The sequence below is a fragment of the Oncorhynchus gorbuscha genome, linkage group LG03 (assembly GCF_021184085.1).
Source record: "Oncorhynchus gorbuscha isolate QuinsamMale2020 ecotype Even-year linkage group LG03, OgorEven_v1.0, whole genome shotgun sequence".
In the NCBI taxonomy this organism is placed as follows: domain Eukaryota; kingdom Metazoa; phylum Chordata; class Actinopteri; order Salmoniformes; family Salmonidae; genus Oncorhynchus; species Oncorhynchus gorbuscha.
In genome coordinates this window covers 58,347,810-58,358,994 of record NC_060175.1, presented here as the reverse complement: position 1 = coordinate 58,358,994, position 11,185 = coordinate 58,347,810, and the positions used below count along the sequence as shown (strand labels likewise).

Sequence of the window (11,185 nt, the reverse complement as noted above, 5' to 3'; positions counted from 1 at the left end):
CGTGATTGTGTCATCTTATGTCTTATGTTTCTCTTTATCAAACTGTTTACGTCATGTTAGCAGCATCCACATGTCTCGTAAGAGAGACACCATTGACTCAGTCTTCAAAGACAGCTCTACAAAAGACATGATTTGAGATTCTCATTGCAGTAGATTTCATTTGGGATACTTTTCTTTTGTTCTATTGGACCACCAATCCCTTGCTCTAACGTCATCCATTTGATCACAGTGCAGTGCACACGTTTCTTAGTCTTTACCAGATAAAGTGCACTCAATAACAACTAGATATATTCACAGGAGAAGAAATGCTGCGAGTTACACGTGGCTCAGTCGCTCACTAGGCATCTGAAGATATTTCCGATCCTCAGGGAGGAGTGTGAGAATTTCACAATTTCTTCGGAATGTTCTACGTTGTGACATTGTCAGTGGGAATTGATTAGAATGTCCCCTTCGAAAAGGGTTAGGAGGGAAGATTCTCTGAACAACGGTGCCTGGAGATAGTGGTTAGCCACATGAGTGTGTGTGTGTGCGTGTGTGTGCGCAGGAGGGCTAGAAGACAAATATGTTTAACTTAGCAGACAGTAAATCTCAGAGCTGAAGGAAGCCAAGCCCTGCCAGGCAAGATGGATAACCTAAAAGCATGTGTGTGTGTGTGTGTGTGTGTGTGTGTGTGTGTGTGTGTGTGTGTGTGTGTGTGTGTGTGTGTGTGTGTGTGTGTGTGTGTGTGTGTGTGTGTGTGTGTGTGTGTGCCAGGCGTCGCCCCCACACTACCCCAAAGGCACACACACAGCAGGGAAGGGTTCCTTCTTTAAAACTACTGAACGGAATAAATAAAGATCTGGTAAAGTGTGCGTCCCAAATGGCACCCCATAACTTATATAGTGAATCTTCCCTCATAACCTACTTTTGACGAGGGCCCATAGGACTCTGGTCAAATGTAGTGCACTATGCAGGGAATAGGGTGCCAATAGAGACGCAAGCGCTCTTCCCCTGTCCTGACCTACTTAATCAGACTTTTGCCCATCATGCAGCATCACCACTGGCTAACACAGCAGCCAATTAGCCTAGCTAGCATCACCATCCCTCCCACCACTGTCTCTGTGGCGCAGAACTAGAGCTATATCGGTGTCTGCAGTTACAGTTATCATCAGTTCAGACCTGGGCTCACATACTATTTGAAATTCCAAATACTTTATCGGTGCTTGATTGAGCTTGCCTGGCATCATGGGCCACATCTGGCAAATCCAGGCAGGCTAGAAGAAATGCTGACAAATATTTGAAAGATTTCAAATTGTACTCAAACCAGTGGAAGCTGCTGAGGGGAGAACGGCTCATGACGGCTGGATCGGTACGAATGGAATGGCATCAAACAAACCATGTGGCTTGATGTGTTTGATACCAATTCCACTTATTCCGCTCCAGCCATTACCACAAGCCCGTCCCCCACAATCACGGTGCCACCAACCTCCTGTGATTCAAACCCAGTTTTGCAGAAGTTGCAACAGCTAATAAGCTCAGAATGGAGTCGCACAGCATACCAGACTCACAGGGTGAGAGGAGAGGAGCGGTTGAGATGGTGGCTTCCGGGGGGGGCGCTTATTGAAGCGCTTGAGAGCCTCAGTGAGAGAGAGAGAGAGAAAGAGAGAGAGAGGTCGAGTCCCAACTGGCACCCTAATCCCTGGTCAAAAGTAGTGCACTTCATAGGAAGTAGGGTGCCATGTGGGACGCGGGCCAGTCTCCGGCCGCATAGAGACAGGAGAGATAACGATCTTGAACTTTGGCACCTGTGGAGATACCGCTGTCCGGTGGGGTTGGTGTGTCTGTGCGAGTGTGAATAATACTATTATTCCTGCACTCCCACCCTGACAACACAGCAGTGTGTGTGCGTGTGTGTTCCTCCGGGACTGGTGTTAGTAGTGATGTTATTATTGCTAGGCTCTCTCAGTGCAGACTCAGCAGCCTGCAGCCAAGGTAGAGGCCACAGAAAACCCATCCATGGAGATGAAGGGACAGGGAATCACAAAGGGCTGAAGTGAACTCTCAACAAACTGTCGAGTGGTTTCAACATACATAATGCATGTATACTGAACAACTCCCTCTCTCAGCCCCCTGTGCTATACATGAATTCCAGTTGGTTCATCTCAGCCAGTAGACAATCAAACACAGACAGCCCTGAAGATAGAAACATAGTCTTTAGTTGGCTCAGAAATGGTGTTCTCCAAGGGTCAGTTCACCTCTGGGAGACCTTGTTTCCATTGAATGACTAATAAATAGGAGAGTAGATGAATCAGTCAGTAGCTGTGTCTATGAACGTCCCATGGGCATTCTGATTTTTGTCCTCACACAGCCATTATCTGGCACAATAAAGGTTTTGTCTTGTCCAAATCCCATCACACCTCAATTGCACTTCCAGTTGGATTGGCAGTAGAAACAAGAAAAGGCAAAAACTCTCAAGCTTCCCGTTTTGCCTTTCAGTTGAAGACACACTCCTCATTAGGATCTTTCCGGAGGAGGCTGAACTTTGCGACGACGCGTCATCCACACCGGTCGTCCCGGTCATGGTTGGTAACCGTGAAGTCCTGCAGCGTCACACCTGATTGGTTGAGGTGGTTGAGGTGAGAGGGTCAGAGGTCAGTGGCGAAGGCCCTCAGTAAAGATGGCCGCAGATAATGATGTCACAATAACGCTCCGACCGAACGTCACCTCTTCTTCCCCACCTTTGCTGACCAGATCTTCACTGTCATATCACTAGAAAGAGAGGGAGGGAGAGAGAGACAGAGGGATGGCGGGGTAGAGAGATGGAGAGAGACAGAGAGAAATAGAGTGGAGGTGGGGAGATGAAGGGGGAGAAAGAGAGAGAGGACCAGGGGGACACAGAATGAGAGCGTGAGAAACATTGAGAGGGAAGGAGAGCCGAAGGAGGAGACCAAGAGAGATAGGGAGAGACCGAGGAATACAAGGGGGGAGTAAAAGAACAAGAGCAAGAGGCGGAGAGAGAGGAGAGAGGGAGAAGAAAAGAGTGACTCAATTGCCAGCATCTTCAAACAGTTCCATTGTGACTCCCACACAGCACCAGAGAGACAAGACATCAAAACCTACAGTTCACAGAAAGATGACACACACACACACACACACACACACACACACACACACACACACACACACACACACACACACACACACACACACACACACACACACACACACACACACACACACACACACACACACACACACACACACACACACACACACACACACACACACACACACACACACGCGCTACCCCCTACTCCTTCACCAATTACGGAGCACAAAGGAATCAGCTCCAAAATAGACATCAAACATCGTCCTCCTCTGTGACACACAACCTCCCCTCAAGATAGAGCAAACACCAAAACCCTCATCCCTCTGTCCCTCTTTATGCCTTGCTCTATAATTCTCTGTTTTTCTCTCCCCTCTATCAAACACCACATGTCCCCTGTTATACCCTACAGAGCTCCAATTGAAGTTTGTAAAATACTATAATTGCATTAGGAAGTTAAGAAGAGAATCAACGTATCTTCTCTGCTGTTCTGTTCTCTTTTCCCTGTTAAGAAACTCCCAGCTCAGTTGACAATTTACTCTTAATCTCCTCTCCGTTCATGACCTGCCGAGCACTACCTCCTAACTGCTGTCACATAAGTGTGTGTCTGCCGAGCTAACTGCGGTCTTAATACCCACGATAACACTCCCTCTCCCTCCTCAATCCCTCCTAACATCAGGCTGCTAGCAGGGCTCACTGAAGTGTGTTGCAGAGGCACCGTGTTACTGTAGCATTAGTGGAAAATAGTAGGATGATTGATTGACATGGATGATGTTGGCGAGGGAGGGTGTGTGTGTGTGTGTGTGTGTGTGTGTGTGTGTGTGTGTGTGTGTGTGTGTGTGTGTGTGTGTGTGTGTGTGTGTGTGTGTGTGTGTGTGTGTGTGTGTGTGTGTGTGTGTGCATGCGCATGCTCGTGTGTGTTTGTGTCTGCTTGTGTGTGTGTGTGTGTGTGTGCACATGTATGTGTGTGTACTGTAGGTAGGACCCAATTAAAATAATTATTATTCTTAGTGTTACGTGCACTCTTACAAATAAAGGTGCAAGTTGGAACCAAATAAGATTCTTGAGAGTGATGCCATAGAGGAACCATTTTAGGGTCTATGAAGAACCATATAAAAATCCAAAACCAGAATGTTTCGTCCTTCCAGGCCAGGAATTGTTAAGTTCTGGTGAAGGGCTATAAGCCTTTTCCCAGGGCACCTTTCGAGTATTTACCAGTACCACACATGACTGTGTTTGCTATTGACAGAGACATGGTTGTTGCATTTGTTAATTTTCAGCCCAATGGACTGCACCAAGTGAGATCCTAAGTGGATATGTGATCATAAAAAAAAAATATATATATATATATATTTAACACAATAGTATACGTAGTTCCTAAGCCCTTATTTTGAGGGCCTAGTTTTACCCCAATACAGGGGCCTGAAACTCATATACATCACTTTTACCCAAAACCACACCCATCAATATCAAATTTCCCAGTATGCTCTACTGCAGGCAGATTTTTAGAATTGTTTGTTTCAATATCCATGTTTGTCCATGTACATTGAGCGATTACTCTACTGCTACACAAATCAGTTGGTAATTTCTTTTGCACCTGTTACTGAAATGTTTGTTCCAGTTTAAATGCCGGTCAGGGGGTAAGGAACGAGATTCGGCCGTGGGACGATTTTTGCCAGAGTGGATGGTCTAGGGCCCGGAAATTCATTTGAGTAATTATTAACACAGAAAAATGACCGCCACTAAGCCCAAAAAGAGATTATATTTAAAATATGCCATATAGCATATGCTTTCATCCAAAGCAATTTAGTTGTGCATGCATACATTTTACAAATTGGGTGGTCCTGAGAATCTATCCCACTATCAGGACCATCCACTACTAACTGAGCAACAGAGGACCAACTGTTGGATATTTGAAAATAATAATAAGTTTATACCTTGATGACATTGAGACACGATCACATAATGTCGTTGTCGACCCCTGCCTTAGGTAGTTTCCTCATAATGTGACTTTCAGGTAAGGTTGCAAAATGTTGGTAACTTTCCTAAAAATTCACAGGTTCTCCAGAAATCCTGGTTGAAGGTTTCCTAGAAACGGAACCAGGATTTTAGGAAAATCTGTGAATTTTGGTAAAGTCACCAACATTTTGCAACCCTACTAGCAGGCCTGACATGGCCTGAGGTATGAACTGGGCTACAATTATGCACTTATAAATAAAAAGTTACAAAGGATGACCTTACAAGGGACCATTATAGTGACAAGTGTTTGTACCCCTTTAGGACAAATCAAAACCTATTTTTCTGAAAGTGCAATATAATGGCCTGAAACTCATGGTTTACAGGCCACATCAGGTGTGCAAGTCACATTATACTGGCTTGCAAAGTGATGTGTAATTCCTATTGGAAGTCAGCCAGAGTTAGGATATACAACACTTAGGATATTTATTCACCTGCAACCTGCTACCTGCACCGGGTTAGTGCCTGGGTTAGGAACATTGTAAAGAGACTACCTAAGGCATTTAAACTGGAACAAACATTTCAGTAATGGGTACAATTGGATACAATTGTATTTTCTCGTCAATCTACACACAATACCCCATAATGCCAAGCAAAAACAGTTTTTTTTATATAAAAACTGAAATATCACATATACATAAGTCTTCAAACTGTACGCAGAAGTTTGTTGAAGCACCTTTGGCAGCGATTACAGCCCCGAGTCTTCTTGGGTATGACGCTGCAAGCTTGGCACACCTGTATTTGGGGAGTTTCTCCCATTCTTCTCTGCATAACCTCTCATATCCTGTCAGGTTGAATGGGGATCGTCGCTGCACAGCTATTTTCAGGTCTCTCCAGAGATGTTCAAGGACATTCATAGAGTTGTCCCAAAGCCGCCACTCTGTTTTCTTGGCTGTGTGCTTAGGGTCGTTGTCCTGTTGGAAGGTGAACCTTCGCCCTAGTGTGAGGTGCTGAGTGCTGTGGAGCAGGTTTTCATCAAAGATCTGTCTGTACTTTGCTCCATTCATATTTCCCTCAATCCTGGCTAGTCTCTCAGTCCCTGCCGCTGAAAAACATCCCCACAGCAGCACTGCCACCATGATCCACCATAGGGTTTGTGCCAGGTTTCCCCCAGACGTGACGCTTGGCATTCAGGCCAAAGAGTTCAATAATGGTTTCATCAGACCAGAGAATCTTGTTTCTCATGGTCAGAGTCCTTTAGGTACCTTTTGGAAAACTCCAAGCGGGCTGTCATGTGCCTTTTACTGAGGAGTGGCTTCTGTTTGGCCACTCTATCATAAATGCCTGATTGGTGGAGTGCTGCAGAAATAGTTGTCCTTCTGGAAGGTTCTCCCATCTCCACAGAGGAACTCTAGAGCTCTGTCAGAGTGACCATCGGGTTCTTGGTCACATCCCTGACCATAGCCCTTCTCCCCCGATTGCTCAGTTTGGCCAGGCGGCCAGCTCTAGGGGGAGTCTTAGTGGTTCCGATCCTCTTCCATTTAAGATTGATAGAGGTCACTGTGTTCTTGGGAACCTTCAATGCTGCAGAAATGTTTTGGTACCCTTCCCCAGATCTGTGCCTCGACACAATCCTGTCTCGGAGCTCTACGGACAATTCCTTCTACCTCATGGCTTGGTTTTTGTTCTGACATGCACTGTCAACTGTGGGACGTTATCATATTCAAATCAATTGAATTTACCACCGGTGGACTCCAATCAAGTTATAGATACATCTCAAGGATGATCAATGGAAAAAAGATGCATCTGAGCTCAATTTCGAGTCGTATAGCAAAGGGTCTGAAAACGTATGAAAATAAGGTATTTTTGTTTTTACATTTTTAATACGTCGGTCTCTGCTTTGTCATTCTGGGGTATTGTGAGTAGATTGATGAGGGAAAAAAGCAATTTAATCCATTTTAGAATAAGGCTGTAACATAACAAAATGTGGAAAAAGTCAAGGGGTCTGAATCCTTTCCGAATGCACTCTACATATACACAAATATTATAACATTTTTTTTTTAAAATGTACCTGCAATAGAGCATGCTGGTAAATATGATAATGATGGGTCGTGGTTTTGGTTCAATGTGACGTATACGAGTCTCAGGCCCCTGTATTAGGGTAAAACTAGGACCACAAAATAAGCCCTTATGAACTACGTATGGTATTGTGTTAATTATTCTTATTGTGTAACTGCTAAACTGCTTTCTGACTGTACACTGTACTGCATGATTGTAGATAGCGGGTTTACCAACGTGTTAGTTCTAGTAGCTATGTTGACTATGACGTGACAACGATGTAGACTGTGTGTAGCGGTTAGCGGTCATGATATGAAGGTTTGGCTTGGAAAGCTTTTTTCGCCTGGTCAGAGACAGCTGATTTGTTGTGTACTGAAGTCCACAAGTGAAGGAAATAGGTGAGAGGAGGAGAGCGCATAGATGGATGCGAGAAGGAATTATATATACAATGAGCAAAGTGATCACGCTGTTTTCATGTGGTTTCTTAAACGGAAGCAACCAGAATGAAACGGGGATAAAAAACTCCTAAATATGACCAACAGAAATTCCCATTTGCAACTGTTGGACTAATGATTACTCCCTAGATCAGCTAGATGCAGGCAAGAGTCTGCCAGGCGGTATTGAATGTGTCACTGTCTGTCACCTTGATTAGTCAAAATTCTCTACGTTGTAAACTTTCATTCATAGGCTCGGTTGTAGCAACCTCATGATGGATACAGGGAAAATACAAGTATCATATAGTAACCTAAATCTATCGTTGTTAAATTGAACTTGGTGAATGTAATATGAATGATAGTCATCCAATATCCTGTAATAGAAATAAGGCCACACTCATGAATTAAAAAAAAAAAAATCCTCCCTCATCTTACATGGCACCGACTGCCAATGGGGCAAGGGCATTAGCGAGATAAATAGAGGGAGAGGAAGAGAGAGGGAGAACATTTCAAAAAAGAGCACGAGAAAGAGGGCTCTAGAGAGATGAAGACAGGGGACGGAGAGATGAAGAGAATCAGAAAGAGAAAGCAAAGCGAATGAGTGAAAGTACCAGAGGAGAGCGGAAGTGGGGTTGTGAGTCGGAGTGAAGGCTCATGGGAGGCTTGTGGCGCGACCCTTGATAGCCAGAACCCGTCGCGGTAGACAGGGGGTCAGACCTGGGACATAACTCCATAACTTCACCCTGCAGTCACTGTGGCAGGTCAGGATGAGGAGGAGAGGGGAGGAGAAGCGGACATTGTACAGAAGGTGAAAGAGAGAGAGAGAGAGGTAGGAGAAGGAAGAGAGGGGAAAAGGAGAGGTTAAAGTGGGTTAAGTACAAGATGAAGACAAGGTACTAGTTTAGTAAAGGTGTATTCAGATGGATCAGGAAGGGCATTAAGCATGAAAAGTGAAAGGCGTTGGTGAAAAGAGGTAGGTATAGGGAGGACAGAGATTATTGGCCGTGCGAAGCAGATCCATGCCAACCCCTCTCAATCTACAATCCTAGTGATGTCATACGTGCACTTCACCGCCGTACCATATGGTCCTGTCAGTCTGCTAATGTTTTCCATGCCATGCCGGGAAGAAGAAAGACATACTGCACATGCCAATGATACGCCTGGTCGCGTGCATCAAGCTGAGCTCTACCAAGCAAGTGACTAGTTGTGTACGGCTGAGTGATATCCGAAATATTTATCCTTGACATGGAAAATGAATGCCTCATGCACACCAGTCAATGTTCTGTGTTGCAGTCAACAACATTTTCTTGTTAGTCATAGCATCTTCTCAGAAAGAATGTACTGTTCTAGAGTAACTTTTTCGAATAGATTTGCTGCAATAAGGTCTATCATTAATGTGACAAACTCTCTAGCAGAGTGATGCCAAACAACAAGTATATTAACAGTCATCACACAATAACCCATGTAATTAAATATATTTGTGAAATATGCCCCTGATAGTGCAGTTACATCCACTGAAAGCCCCCCCAACTACCATATTTACTTTACCCTTCCAGTGGCGTAACGTCATACCTGGATATGAAGTGAAGAATACATCTCGGAGAAAAGTTATAATAAGTTATAATATGGTTCTAATCATGTGTTCGTCGTGTTTTACCTGGAAGCGGTGAAGATGTGCCGGGAGTTGGTGCAGATGGCATTGATGGGGCTCTCATGACCCTTGACCTCTCCTATGGGGGTGAAGTTATCAACGTTCCACACCTTCAGCATGCCTCCCCGACAGGCACTCAGCAACATGGGTCGCCCTGGAACGTATGCCAGCGCACACACCCAATCCTTATGGGCGTTGGGGATTTGCTGTGGGGGGGGGGAGTTTCAGTTTAGTTTAAATATACAATTTCACCTGCACACAGTCACAGAAGTAGTGTCTTCAGTGCACATGATCCTCTATGGCTGCACAGATATCCTTTCCACGGAGGCTTACTGTGGGTGTTTGACTAAGATTACCCAGCATTCAAGAGGAATTAAAAAGCATTACCGGATACTTACATGAATGCAAGCACGCCCACACGGGCACACACCAGACCTGGGTTTAAATACTATTTAGGGTACTTCAATTACTTTCAAAGACAATGTTGGAAGTAAGTATTTTGATTAACACAAGTAGTTGAATATGGGAATATATTTGAAAATACACTCAGAAAGTATTGCCATGTATTTAAAAATACTAAAATACATAGGCAGGTGTATATTCCAATACAAATATTTAAATAATCCAATGCATTTGAACCCAGGTCTGTTGGGTCATTGAAATAATGTTTTTCCAATAGAAGTAGTTGATTCGGGAAACATGATTTGAAAATACTGAAATACACTGAAGTTATTTCAATAAACAAATGATCAAAGTAAGTATCCCCTAGCCCTACTCAGTAGCTATCGATATACTTGTCCACCCTGCTCTACAATGTTGACTATTCTCTCATGGCAAATTTTTATTTTTTGGGATGACACAGTACTAACTTGTCCCTCAGATCTAACACTTTGGCTGCCTCATAATCCTTATATAGGGCACTACTATGGCCCCTGGCCCCTAGTAGGATATCGATTGGGTTGTAGACCTTTGAGCTGAGCCGGTAAAGACAAGGCCTATATTTTTAAAAAGGCAGCTTTTTACCTCACAGGATTCACTCCTGCCGCTATAGGCTGACCACATTGTAGACAGATAAGCATTCATCAACACGCATGCACTGTAGCAGTACGTTCCTTTTTCCCCAATACCGTCAGTATTGCTATCAATGACATTCAATTACCACAGTCTCTCTCTCTCTCTCTCTCTCTCTCTCTCTTTTAGAAAAAAAGGGCTATTCTGTGGAAAGGGTTCTACATGGAACCAAAAAGGTTCCTTCAAATGGTTCTCCTATGGTGACGGCGGGAGAAACCCCCCCCCCCAAGAGCGTACCTGGGTGAGTTCTTGGTTCTCCAGGTCCCACTTCTTGATGCCGTTGTCTCGTGATGCGCTGAACAGAACGTCTCCCTGGATGGCCAGACACTCGATGCCGTCATAGTGCGGAGGCTCAAAGTTGTGGGCGGGGCCTAAATTACCCAGCATGCCCTCTGCCACGTCAAACACCTGGCACAAAAAAAACAGGACAGTAGTCAGAAAACATGACCAAACAGCAGACAAACATGGTTGCACACTCCAACAGGAATCCACATCAGGAAGTATGCCAGTTCACACCTCAGGAGAAGGGTAGATAATCAGGATATAGCCTGCGTAACGGGGTACAATGGAAATGCTTGTGTGTGTGTGTGTGTGTGTGTGTGTGTGTGTGTGTGTGTGTGTGTGTGTGTGTGTGTGTGTGTGTGTGTGTGTGTGTGTGTGTGTGTGTGTGTGTGTGTGTGTGTGTGTGTGTGTCACTGCGCATAGCAGTGTGTCCAGTACCTTGACATAGTGGTCCTTGGAGCCAGTGATGACCTGGTCTTTGCCCAGTTGAGACTGACCTACAGTGAGACACATCACTGAGCCTATATGACCTGTCAGCTTCCCTAATGCCATCATCCTAGAGAAAGGAAGGGCAGAGGGAGAGAGGCAGAGAGGGAGAGAAAGAGGGGAGGGAGAGAGAGAGAAAAAAAACAGCGAGAGAGAGAGAGT

The 11,185-nt window shown here is 44.7% G+C and overlaps 1 protein-coding gene across 5 annotated transcripts in view; it reads right to left on the bottom strand.

The window, feature by feature from the left end:
* Window positions 1–657: 657 nt before the first annotated feature.
* LOC124031632 (kinesin-like protein KIF21B) overlaps window positions 658–11,185 on the bottom strand; it is a 112,064-nt gene continuing 101,536 nt past the window's right edge. For 3 of the 5 annotated variants that reach the window (XM_046343119.1, XM_046343120.1, XM_046343123.1), the window contains 5 exons: window positions 10,976–11,093; window positions 10,493–10,663; window positions 9,191–9,390; window positions 8,145–8,285; window positions 2,624–2,748 (listed from right to left, as the gene is read on the bottom strand). In XM_046343119.1, the coding sequence (XP_046199075.1) occupies window positions 8,186–8,285; window positions 9,191–9,390; window positions 10,493–10,663; window positions 10,976–11,093 (589 nt within the window). In that variant the 3' untranslated portion in view covers window positions 2,624–2,748; window positions 8,145–8,185. Of the gene's footprint in view, window positions 2,749–8,144; window positions 8,286–9,190; window positions 9,391–10,492; window positions 10,664–10,975; window positions 11,094–11,185 lie in introns of all 5 variants that reach the window. The other 2 variants (XM_046343121.1, XM_046343122.1) reach the window with 1 other exon arrangement.